This window comes from Hippopotamus amphibius, chromosome 7, assembly GCF_030028045.1.
Source record: "Hippopotamus amphibius kiboko isolate mHipAmp2 chromosome 7, mHipAmp2.hap2, whole genome shotgun sequence".
NCBI lineage: Eukaryota > Metazoa > Chordata > Mammalia > Artiodactyla > Hippopotamidae > Hippopotamus > Hippopotamus amphibius.
The window spans coordinates 46,278,759-46,292,096 of NC_080192.1; the positions used below are offsets into that span (position 1 = coordinate 46,278,759).

The window sequence follows — 13,338 nt, forward strand, 5'->3', positions numbered from 1 at the left end:
ACTAATGCTACTGCAGAGTTGCCCTAAGTTGACTATTTTTGGAGCAGCATTTTCCCTACCTTTTTCCTTTTCCTTCTCTTTCCTCTTATGCCACTTTGGAAGGTTGTGAACCTGAGCCAGCGCTTGGCTTCAAAAGTCTCTTTCTCTCATCCTGGACGTGAATGAAATGAATCACCATGTATCATGCGTCTACAGTACTGCCCGGAAAATAATGTTTAATTAACATTAGCTACCATGGTTATTATTGTTACCATTACAGTATTATGTGGCTGTATATGTCTTTACAAGGACAAAGTTGGTAGAACAAGAAGCTTGTCTATGATATGAGTCAGGACATATCTAGCTCAGTGGTTCTCAAAGTATAAACCCAGATCCAGAACTTGTTAGAAATGCCATCACTTGGGTCCTATCCTAGATCAACTGAATCAGAAACTCTGGGTGTAAGGCCCAGCAATCTGTGTTTTAACAAGCCCTCCAAGTCACACGGGTATACTTTTAAATTCCAGAACCACTAATCTAGATAAATCTCACCCTCCACCCAGGATATCTCTCCCATGGACTTCTAAATGCCTTTTGTTTTCCACCACTGTTGGCACTTTTGTACCTGTGTTATGAGGGGGTGAGAGGGGTGGTGTCATTAAAGCTAAATAATCAAGTAGCAGAAAGTAATGGATCTAATTCCAGCCTCCTGCTGTGACTGCAGAGAATACAATAGTGAAGGAATGGTGCCCAGGGTGAGTGAGTGGAGCCTGGGGAGATACAGAACTGCTGCTAGACTCTAGGCATTTTGTGTTCATCAGAAAAAGGGGTTTCCAGGCACATGGTTCCACCGGGAATGCACGAGACTCCGTATTGGATCATTGGCTGGATTTCAGTCCCTGTGCACGCCCTCAGCCAGGCCATCCATGGAGATATACTGTGTCCTTCTGTACAAGTCTGGTTGAAGATCAGGCCACAGGTGGGTGTCAGAAATGTGCCCTGCGTGTATTAATCATTCCCTATGGGCAAGGAGAGACAGGCAGGGCTGGAGGCAGCAGGTGGTCAGTCTTTTGGAGACCTGAGCATGGGGTGCAGGAGAAAGGGTTAAATGTGCAGAAGTGACCTCCAAAGGGAGGGAAGACAGCCCTTGGAATTGTGTGTAGCTTCATATTCTGACCTGCCTCCATTTATCATTTGAGTGGTGGACTCTCAAGAGAGGGTCAGTCTGGATCCCTTCTCAGCCATGTGACCTCGGGGGCAGCTTGATAACGTGGTAAAGAGCAAGGGCTCTCGTCTCAGAGGAAACTGGTTTACTCACAAGTGGTGTCATCTACTAGTTACTCAAGTCATACGTGCTTCCTCTCTCAAATAAGGATAATTAAGGTTCTCTATTTGCCTCATAAAACAGTTGCGAGGATTAAAATCTGATTAAGAAAAGTGCTTAGTGCGTTGGCTATAAAAATAAGTATTCAATAATATTAGCAATTAATACCAACTTCTTGTTTTTGTTTCATCATCCCTACCCTGTCTATATCATAGGGTTGTTGTAAGAAACAGGTGAGCCAGCATTATTAAGTGAAAATGCTTTCAAAGGAATAAAGTCTTGAACATGCATTCAAAATATTACTGGCTGGCTCTGATTCTACTAAACATCCATCAGTCTTGTTTGAAGGCCCAGGCCTGGGAGACGGACCACATTTCCTCAGTTCATGAATAGCCATTGTGGTGCTGGTCTGGGTTTAACAGCTCTGTGCTTCCTTCCATTTGGCCCTCAAAGGCATCACAGCCCAATGTGAGTCTCCAAATGAGTGAGGAGGCAAATGCAAAACACCCCCACCTCCTCCCACCCACCTCAAGTCTGGGGTCAACTCCTTTAACATGTTACTTAAGCACAGGGGCATCTCCCCATGGCCACCACAGCTCTGTGGCTGGTAAGGATGGGAAAATATTCCCCTTTACTGAGACAAACTCCTAGAAGGAGAAGAGCAAAGATGTAGCAAAACAAAACACCCCAAACCATTCCCTAATGATTCCTCATGACCAAGGGAAGATTCTTAGCTTGTCTAGAGGGAATGGGATAAAAGATAAACAGATTCTGAGGCTGTGCCTGGTGCAGGAAGCCCATGCTAGGAGGTACAATATTGTGGCAGGGATGTGTCCCTGAAGACCCTGATTTATAGTTAGCATCATTCGAGTCTAATTCTGACAAAGGGCTGGAGTTCTCTCAGATCACCCGCTAGCGTGGATTACTATATGCCAATAGCATGATATGGTTTACAGTTCGCTCAACCCTCTCTGGCTTTAAAATCTCAAGGATTTTTCTTTTCTTTCATTTTCTTTTTGTTATAGGGGATTTGCCTCACGCTGCATTTTGTGCACCAAAAGACTGTGCTCGTATTTTGTCACAATATAAATCATATGAACATAAAATGCAACCATGTGCTTTGAACTGGTCTCTTTAGCTGCCTATACTGTGCCAGGGTGTCTCTGGCACATGGGTTTCTCTCGGCAGATGAAGTCGAGCCCACGTGAGGGTTGATGCAGGGGAGAGAGAACGGAGCAAAGGACAGAAAATGAGATCTAAGGAGAAGCCAGGATGTGCAAATTGAGATAGGAAGCCTGTGGCTCTCAGCCCTGGTCTTAAATACATCAGAATTACCTGGGAAGCTTTTTAAAGATCCAGATTCTAAAACTCCCCCTCAGACGTACCGAATCAAAATTTACCGATGTAGGTCCTCAGCACCAGAGTGTAAAAATCTCCCCATTGATTCTAGTGTGCAATGATGTTTGCAATCTATTGGAGAATAATTGAATAGTCAACCTGTTAGAAAAAAAACATTGAACTCAAGAGTAGAGGAAGAGTTCCACTGGAAATGTACCTGTAACTTGAATCTAATCATCAGGAAACACTGGACAAAGGAAATGCAGGAAAATGTGTACCCTAGAAATAACTGACTTATTCAAAAAGGTTAATGTCATAAAGATCATTTTTAAAGACAGGAATTGTTCCAGATTATGGAAGATTAAAAGGCTTGACAACTAAATATAACACAGGACTCTGGGTGGGATCCTTAATAGAGAAAAAACAACAACAAAAAATACTAAGGGGACATGCTTGTGTCAATTGACAAAGCTGAAATATGGACTCTGGATTAAAGCATTATATCAATTTTGCATTTCTTAAATTTGGTATCTTTACTGAGATTACACACAGTTCAGGAGATGTGCAGCCTACTCTGAAATGGTTCAGGTAAAAGTACTACATATGGAGAGAAAGAGAATAATAAAGCAAATGTGGCAGAATATTTTTAAAAAAGAGTAGTGGGTCTTGGTAAGGATATGCCGTAGCACTCTGTATAATTCTTACAACTTATCTGTAAGTTTGAAATTATTTCAAAACAAAAAGGTTTAAAAAATAAAAAGAGTAGTTTGCTTAAGGGCTTTTATAGGGTAGAATCCAAGGGATGCTCCTGAGTTAGGGGTAGACCAGTGGCTCAGACCTGCAAAGACCTGTCCATCTTCTTCAAGGACCAGGAGGAGAGAGGGTGTGGGTGGGGGGAGAGGAGAGCAAACATCGTGAGAAAGAGTGATGGATTTGCAAGAAAGAGCAGTAAATCCAAGGGTCAGCACTGGTGGATGAGCTGGCTGATAAGTATGACGATAAGATATAGAGACTCTGGAAAGACTGCTAAGTACTTCAGATCTCCGTGATATACCCCAGTTACATAGCGGTTGCACCCACATATTCCACTCACAGAATAACAGCTTTGAAAACCAGTTATTATGAAGTATGGTGAAAAGTCACTGAAAGGGGAAATGCTATGAATGCCAGGGGCTGTCTTTGAAGGGAAAATCCTTTTCAATTGTCCCACCCTTTGGGGGAGCTGGCAAGTGAATCCTACCATTGCTAAATCCAGATGAGATCACCACTGGGGTACTTTCTATTGGGAAAGTACACAGGAGGTACCTGCTTTTTCATCAAAGTTCTTCTAATCTGGATCTCTAATACTCTGGGCCAATGAGCACACACTACCCGTTAGCTTTACCAGGCACTTGCTCTTCATCTGTGTGTCTGTGATCATTTGTGTTTGCTCCTCTTTGTGCAAGGCTGTACTTCCAGCCCAGGACAGCAGAGCTGTGCAAAGGATACCGCGGTAAATGCTTTGCTAATTGTCTTGACCTTGGCGGCCTGAATCCACCGACCTCTGGATTATTTGAGAAGGATCAGATCTTCCATGGAGTCAGAAGCTGCTCGGGCAATAGCTTTTCCTAAGTCTTAGGTGTAGGTATTCTTGGATTCTATGATGCTAAGGGTTCCAAGTCTGCACTGGAGCAACTTAAGAATACAATTGTGTTTAAGATTCCCCAATACTTAGCCATGTCCCTGTTTAGTAGTGAGGTGTGAATACCTACTCCGCCAGTAGATAAATAGACATTGAGTCTCCACAACTTGGGTATATGAGGGAGATAACCAAGAGTCACGACTGCTTCCTTCAAGAGGTTTCTGATCTAGATGATGGTTTTATCATTATATTTTTGAAAAACATGGTAAGATCCTTTGATCTTCCACTTTGATCAACATTCAGGGGACCCTGAGATGCCCTGTGTCCACCTCATCCGGCAGAGAAGTGTGGGATGGGGGAGCTGTGTAGAAGAGGCTGGCAGAATGTGGGCCCAGCAAGCCTCCATCTTTCCATTTGTTTTTTAGGTTTATTTATTTATTTTTTGGTCTCACCTTGCAGCAGGCTGAATCTTAGTTTCCGACTAGGGATCGAACGTGTGCCCCTGCAGTGGAAGACAGTGTCCCAACCACTGGATCACAAGGGAAGTCCCTCTATCTTTTGGTTTTTTTAATGAAAATTCAAAGTCCAGATTTTTTTTACATATAAAATCTATTTTTCTCAACATTACCTGCTAATTCCATTTTTTAAAAACAATGTTAAGATCACACTGAAAAAGCCAGAAAAGGCACATGTGCTGGCCAAACAGGGAGCCCGCTGTTTGCGGCCTCCAGAGAATTCATGGGAAATAATGTTCTAACAAAATGATACACATATACAGACACACTCTTTACCTTCCAATCATCACTTTCTAAGGGAGATGAGATGTGTGATCATTTTTTTGTTTGTTTTTATTCTCCTTTTCCCTAAAGCCAACGTTAGCCATGTTTTGTTTATTTACTATCCCAGGGCTTGGATAGTCCTGAGAAGCATGACCCAGCTCCTGAAACCGGGATGTGCAGCGGTCACGCCCAGACAGGCAGCCCCACCAGCCTCATTAGCACACTGATTCAGTTCATATGTGAGCCGACTCATTTCTGAGGGTGGGGTGGTAGCACCCGAAACGTGGGAATGAGGTTGCAGCAGAAGCGCTTGAGGTTGAAAAAGTGATTCGTTTACAGTCACATCTGGTTTTAAGTCATTCGTCTGGGTACCGTTATAAAGCTCTGACAAAAGCTATGCAAAGTCCATTTCCTCCAGATTAAAAAAGAAAAAAGTGGGGGAAGGAAAGAGGGTGAGAAATTGATGTAGGAAAAAAAAACAAAAAAACCCAGGAAACCTTAGAGATGTGTCTGGGAGAGATGGTGGGGCTGCTGTTAGAGACACATCCGGCACTCCCACCCCTCCCTTCCAGGATTCAGAAAAAAATCTTGGCACGGCCACCAGTCAGAGCAGCCGGTAAATGTCTTTTGTGCTGATCTCCTAAAGAATTTCTCTTGAGTATGGGATTGACAGCAATGGTAATTTTTTATTATTATTTGGATGTTCTCAGAAAGACATTCTCATCTGCGGACTTTGTCATTCTCTAGCATTGCTGGGCGCTCAGCACCCAGAATTTATTGTTATTTGTATACTACTACCATTACTAACAGTCATACTATCTAACATTTGTTGTGCCCTTTAGCCAGGGATGTGCTACACACATAACATGCACCTTCTCATTTAATCCGCACCCTCATTAAACCACTCGCAAATGCTTGTCTTATTTCCATTTTCCTGGAGACCTATGACCTAGGAAGGTTACAGTCTAGGAAGCTGAAAAGATTCCTTGAAATATAAGTATCCCCAAACAGTATCTCTAAACACAAAAGTCACAGTACGTTTTTTTAAAACAAAAACTGCTTATCAAAATTATCTTAACTTAAATTTTCATAAATCTCTTTTTAAATGCATGACACTGGCTGCTGGTTAAAATTGGATTCACTTTTGCTGTAATGTACTATCGAGCCAGTTCACATTTAAACAGAGAAAAGGATTTGCCGTCTTGTAATTGTTTTTAATTGACACATTCCCTAATTGCTAGGCTTTCTTCTTTTTAAAAATATCTGGGGAAACAGACATGAGAGTTGCATAACAAAAGGCATCAGAATTGTCTTGTCAGCTAACATTTGTTAAGTTTGCTGCATGTTGATCTTTTTCTCTTTAGCATCTGTACTTTATTGAGAAGTTATAAGTATCAAAATATGCATATAATAATATATTATAGATATACTATATAAAATATACAGTATATTATATAAAATGTATTATTATATATCACCACCTTACTTATTTGACTCCTTCTAAAACTGTTCAAGATCTTCTAAATCATCAATATAGCTTGTAACCAAAGAGGTCAGTGAAATGTAAAAGAATGAGATATCATTAACTCTCTTTAATATAAAATGATATCTGGATCAGGGTTTAGAGTAGAGGATTGACAATCTAAGGCTTTGGTTTGGAATTTGGATAGCTCTTTTCTCCAGCTAGAGCAGGAAGTCTTGTTACACACACACACACACACACACACACACACACACAGATTATTGGGCTCTACCAGAACATTTCAAATTCCAGGTTGTGGTAGGGCCCTAAGACTTTATGTTTCTAGCAAGTTCTCAGATGATGCTGATGATAGCCTTTGAGAACCACTGTCCTAAAGGTTACTGCTTTTCTCCTTTTCCTTTTCCCCCCTTCATATTCCCTCCCATTCATCTTTTCCCACCTCTTTCTCTTCAAAATCAGTCTTCTCTTCTTCCTCTCTTTTATTCCTTTGTCCTTCCTTCTTTTTTTCCTCTTCTCTATCCTATTCCCTATGATATATGACACATCCAGCAGGAACATGTCTAGAAGGACCTGTTTACAGTATTTACTCAGATAACGATATTTATTGAGCAGCTGCAAAGATTCACCCACTCATTCATTTATTCATTCATCTACTCATTCAACAAATATTTGTTGAAACTCCACTGTATGCTGAGCTCTGTGCAAGAAGAGCAAGACAGACCAACACTCTACCTTAAAGGAATTCTCCATATGGCCAGGGAAGGCCGACAGCACACAAACATATAAATAATTGGATTATTACCAATTGTCATTAATGTTCAGAATTAAATAAATGGGTTGCTGAGATGAAGATTGATAATAGCACACTTTTCCCCTGTGAGGTCAGAAAGGGCCTGGCCCCAAAGGTATGTGTTTAAGCTGAGACCTAAAGATTGAGAAGAAGATAGCTAAGCAGAGCTCCTGGGCAGGAGTGGTCCAAGAAGAGGAAATGGCAGGCTCAAAGGCCCTGGGGCAGGAAAGAATCAGGTCTTTGGGGGTGTCTCCAAAACCTAAACCAGGGCCTAGCACACAGTAGATGCTCAGTCAGTATTTGCTGAATAAATAAGTAAATAAATTATTATACTCAGGCCACTGGAGCGTAGGAGGCAAGCAGGAGAGAGGCATGGGGTGAGCAGAGGCCAGGCACTAGAGGACTTTTAGGTCTTTAGGAGTTTGAATTAACCAATCAGCTTTACCAATCCACTCTCCCTTCATCCCCACCAGCCTTCTCTGCACCCAGTTCACTTACACCCCTGTTGTAAGATAACAATTCTCAAAGTATGGTCCTGGGACCCCTGATGATAGGTTGTATCATTCAACATGTACATTCATAACGTGATAGGAGCCATGCTTTCATCCATGAATTCATAATTAATGAATATGCAAATTGGAACAATTATTCATTAATTGTTATGACTATTTGTTTAAAAGGCAGCTGCTTAACCAACAGTTTGACATTAGGCATTCATGTCTAACCAAAAGCAGCCCCACCCTTCCCCTGCAGTCTGGGAAAGGTTTCCTAGTGGCAAAGAGAAAAAGTTGTCCCCTGAGAAGTTACAGAGACTGATTGCAAATTCCTGGAATGCAGTAACTTCTAAAGCAAATGCAGTGTCATTAAACAGGAGAAATAGGTTCACAAGAAGTTGAAGAATTCCAAACAAAGAGGAGAACAGAGAATAAAACAAATCATTTTATTTATACTTTGTACAGTAGTTTCAAACAAACTCCTCTCGGGAAAGATGTCATCTGGCAGCTTTTCCCAGTCCCTTACTGCCTTGAGTCTATTACACATCTCTCTAATTTTTCATATTAATATATGTTTTTAAAAAGTAAATCACCTTTTAAAATGTAATCAGTAAAAACCTGAGTTTAAACTTTCTCTCTGTTTCATAATACGTTCATTCTTATGGGTTATTTAGGACCCACTAATTAATTGGGAGCTTTGCTGTGAGCCTTAAGATTCCCCAAAGAGCCAGCAGTTATACACCTTTGGAAAAGAAATATCTCTGACTCCTAGTCCTTTCGTTTACAGATTGCTCTAATTCTTCATATACATTGATATCAAAACAGATAAAAGGCACAAGATCCTAAATGTATATCTCTCCATAGATCAAAAATAAAATAATTGTATTTGAAGAAACCTCTCCTTTTTCTAATTCCTATTTCCAGGGTTATTATTAGCAGGTGACTATTAATAACAGAATTTGGAAGCATCTGAAGAGTGTTATGAGGATATTTTGTTATTACCTTGTTAGATTAGTCCTCTTCACATTTGCCTTATTGGTGCAGTTGCCTCTACTATAAGGCAGTATATTGAATCATAGTCAGACAGTGTATTGGGTATAAAATACAATTTCTAAATTAACTATTAGGGTATAGTAGGTTGGTAACGTAATAGTTTTTAAAAATATGTTTGGGAAACCTTGGAGAACTTGGAAAAGATAGGATTTATCAATGATTTCTGTAAAGGACAGAGAGGTATTTCGTGAATTGGGGAGGGAAGATTTCAAATCTGAGGGCCAACCTATGAGAAAAATATAAGAACTTCATTGTGGAAAAGACAAAGAGAAGGATGGGCAGTGGAAGTTGGGTAAGTGGGACCTATGTGATGGATGAATTTAAAAAGGGTGTGATTTGGATGCAATCTATTCCTAGGCAAACTGATAATTGGACAGCACATTAAAGTTTGTATAGATGCTTTAACATATGTGATCTTATCCTTCATAATAGCTCTGGGAAGTATTTGGAGTAGGTATTATTCCAGTTTTACAGACGAGGAAATAACATTGTTTTCTGAATATAGCCAGAAAAGAAAATGGTAATGTTAAAAAGGAATAAAGCTAAAAAACAAACAAACCCAAAAAAACTAGCCCAGTAAAGGCTGGAGGCAGCCTGTAGGTTTGCAATATCAAACGGGGACAGAAGAGGCGTATCTCTGATGATGCTGAAAGGCATGCCAGGCTGTGAAAAGCCACTGAACTTGGGGGCAAAAGTTCTTAGTAAGACAGTTGGCCTGGGCAGAGAAATAAGAAAGAACCAATTTTCCCAGAAATATACGTACATGTTAGGTTTTACCTTCTTTTAGTGTTTGCTAACTTGAAAAAGAGATTTGGGATCTCTGTCCTGGCTGCATATTAAAAGCCCATAGAATCTTCAAAGCAGTAGAAACTTCACTTTTTCATTAAAAGATTTAAAAAAAAAAAAAGGTTTTCTAAAAGAATTGAAATAATTTTCACTTTTTCCTTTTTTTCTGCTTTTCCTCTAAGTAGATACATTTGATATAGTAGTCAGTAATATAGCTTTATGTATAATCTATTTGAAAAAGAAAAGAATATGCCATCCTTCCCATTGATGTAGCTCAAATATTCTGTTTTGAAAAATCCCCTCTTTTGGCAGTGGTCAGGGATGGCACCCAAAGAAAAGCAATCACACATTATTAAGGTTGTTGCAGTATTTTGCTATTATCACCTATGTACAATTAAACATTTTTGCTCTTCAGTTATCAGGAACTCTTTTAAAATCCATTTTCAGATACCTGATCACCCAGGTACTGAAGCAGTTGCTAAAAGTGAGTTAGTTGTTTTAGTCAGTGCTAAAAACTAGGTGAATTTCACTTTCTCCTCATAGGTGGGGCCCTGAGCCACCAAGAGTATTTACATATGAGAGTTCATATCGCTTTCTTATATTGCTTGGACAATTACGGATGAAATGGCTTTAACTACGGGATGGTCAATGATGGAACTGCTTCACTTGTGGGCTGAACGATTACTGGTGATTATACTTGTTCTTGGTTAGCACTATTTGCATAAGATTCAGGGAGGGCACAGACCTCTGCGCAAGAGAAAGGGGAAAGTGAATAGCAGGGAAAAAAAGTGAAGGTCAAGTTGACAATGGGCACCATCCTTTTGGGGTCTTTTTCTCTTGGTGGTGTCAGGGGGATGCGTTGGGACAAATGAATGCTTTGAGGTGAGAAGGGCAAAAGCACTCTAATAAAAGGCTTCAGGAAAGAGTGAGGCGACCTAGGGAAATCTGCTGTGGTCAAGTTTAATCCTGGGAAAAGAGGCCTTGGAGAAAGCAGATGAGGAAGATAGGAAGGAAGATAGGGAGGGGGAGGCGCAGGGTGTGGAGGGAAGAAGGGGGCGGGGGTGGGGAGCTGGAAAGTGAGAGGGAGCAAGTCCCGTTTGTGGTTAAGACGGTGGGGTTGAGGACCACGGAGTGGGAAAAAGTGAAAGTCGGGCGGGGAGGTGGAGAAGGAGGCTGAGCGCCGCAGATCCGGCCAGGACCCCTGGCGGGGGGCGGCGGGGGGCCGCTGGGCCTGCCTCGGGCCCCCTTGGCAGCCTCAGGCCTTGGCTCCTCGGGGCTCCCTCCCTCGCCGGCACATTGTTCCTTTGCCGGGAGACGAGGAAATTGCCTTTTGATTGCGGAAGTCCGCGGCCGGGGCTCGGGGCGAGGCAGCGCGGGTCAGCATGGCAGCGTGGGAAGGGCGGCGCGCTGCCGGCCCCCGCCGCCTCTCGCGTCCGCAGCCCGCCCGGGGCGGCAGCCGCAGCCGCAGTGGCGGCCCCCGCGCGTCCCCAGCCAGGAGGCCAGCGCTCTGCGCCCGCGGGGCGCGCTGAGCGCGCGCAACAAGTGGCCCCCGCGTGCCCGCGCCGCCGTCGAGTCCGGGCGAGCCGGCGAGCGCCATGCGGAGCCATGGAGCCGGGCTGGCCCTGTGGACCGCGCTGAGCCTGCTGCAGGTGAGGGGCCCCAGCTGAGGTCCGCGCGGGCGGACGCGCCCCTCCCCGCCGACGACCCAATGCCCACGCCACTTTCTGGCCTCCTGAGATGTGTTTTGGAGAGGGAGGTGGCAGGGCTTCTTCCTCTCCCTGGGGAGGAATGACCCTCCTCTGAGTCCCCAGCCAGACAGCTCCTGCCACTGTCAAAGGCAAAAAGCCACCTTCTCCCTCCAGCTGCTCCGGAGGAAAAGCAGCTAGGGAGAAGGTGGCCACCCGCCTCGGCCGCGGGCCTTTTCCCTGGCTGCAGGGCAAAAGGATGGATGGGCTGAGGCTGGGGGCCAGGGGTGAGTGGAGGCAGCCTTGGGGAGCTTGCCACGGACCCGGACTCGTCCCTGGGCAGGTCTAGACAGCGGGCTTCAGCTGTTGTTCTGGTTCCTTTGCAGACTGGACTGGGGAAGCCAGTGAGATGCAACTTCAACCTGACGGAGTCCAGAGTCTTCAGCGGGTCCGTGTCTTTGCAGTGGAGAACTTTGGCGTCCCCCTGTAACTTTAGTGCCACCTGCAGCAGTGACACGTCGGTGGTCGAGTGCTGCCACCCCGTGAGGATAGACAACACCACCTATGGATGTATCCCCAAGGATTTACAAGCGGGAACCATCTACAATTTCAGTATTACGTCTCTGGATGGAGAAACGAAAACTGTGGTCTTGCAAACAGGTAAAAAGTGACAGGTGCAGTTGGACGGCCAGGCCACTTCCAGCTGAGCCCTGCCTTTGCAAGCTGATGTTTCACTTGAGTTCCAGGCATAGAAAATAAAAATAATAAGAAAGGTAAAAACACCTGTGAAGATAACTATTGACAGAGATTTCTAGTCTCCTCAGATCTGGCCAGAAGCAGCTTGGTTGACTTTCAGACTTCCCTAGTGCTGAAAACAGCGGACTAGCCACTTAAACGGGCAGAGCAGCAGAGAGAACCTGCGGGCTGTGGAGGGAATTTGTTAAAGTGATGTGGTCTGAGCTTCCATCGCATTAAATTGTCAAGCCCTGGAATAATTTTAAGTAAATGTTTTTAGAATAAATAATGGAAATGCAATGATTAGGGAGATGACTTTCTTCAACTTGGTTTTATTTTTGGAACCAGGACATAATCATCAGGAAGAGAGTCATTCTTAGGGGGAAGTTAGAAAAGTCCCTTGAGATGAGGGTATGAAAATTACTTTTTACGACTTAAATAACTAAAACCATGCAGTATCAGAGATCGTACCTTAAGTCAATCATTTTCTGTTCGTTTTTGGTAAACCATTCCATGTGTATACAGTAAGGGTTTGTCTTTCCTGCCTCAGTTTTCTTATCTGTAAAATGAGGGTATTAGACTTGGTCATTCAGGTCTAGGTTCCAACGAAGTGCCTACTTAGGTAGGGGCTGTTGTGCATGTTACCTAATTCATCCCCAGAGCCATCCTCAGATGTGCTCTAAATTCTCTAATGACTTCGATGGTATATGACTTCGTTAGTCTTCCTTTAACATTGTCTTGATTTGTTGCAATAAAGAAGCCTTACTTTCATTGAGAAAGTCAAATTTAACTGAAAAATTCTGGAAGTTAAATTTAGAAATGTATTGTCCTTGCTGTTCTTTCACATTCAACCTGAACAAAAATCCCTTCTTTAGCTATAGTTCTTTGAAGAGGTGAGAGTACAGTCAGTTATCAGGGCAGTTACAGCAGGGTCAGGAAATGTAACTAGGTTCATGTAATAAGCCAATCAGTTGTTCTCTTATTAATTAAGAATGCCCAATTACATCACTTGACTTCAGATGGAAGTTAGATAATTTCTGAGATTTACAGGAACTTGAAAAGAGACACCACTTGTGGTTGTGTTTTTATATGGAATCAAAGAGAGACCGAAAACAACCACATAATTAGAACATTTTGCAGAAGTTTAAGTAGCTGGATTTTTAGTTATAAAGTTCTTGGTTTCTTGGTACATGAGGATAGTTTTGTGAATACTCGGATTGCTAATACTGTGAAATTTATGACGTAGAACTTCCAGATTTGTTCTTTACATT

The 13,338-nt window shown here is 42.8% G+C and overlaps 1 protein-coding gene across 3 annotated transcripts in view; it reads left to right on the top strand.

Moving 5' to 3' along the window:
* Positions 1 to 13,338, top strand: part of PTPRB (protein tyrosine phosphatase receptor type B) — a 114,418-nt gene that overhangs the window by 16,246 nt on the left and 84,834 nt on the right. For 2 of the 3 annotated variants that reach the window (XM_057741917.1, XM_057741918.1), the window contains exon 4: positions 11,719 to 11,992. In XM_057741917.1, the coding sequence (XP_057597900.1) occupies positions 11,719 to 11,992 (274 nt within the window). Of the gene's footprint in view, positions 1 to 10,764; positions 11,297 to 11,718; positions 11,993 to 13,338 lie in introns of those variants that run through there. The other variant, XM_057741919.1, reaches the window with a different exon arrangement.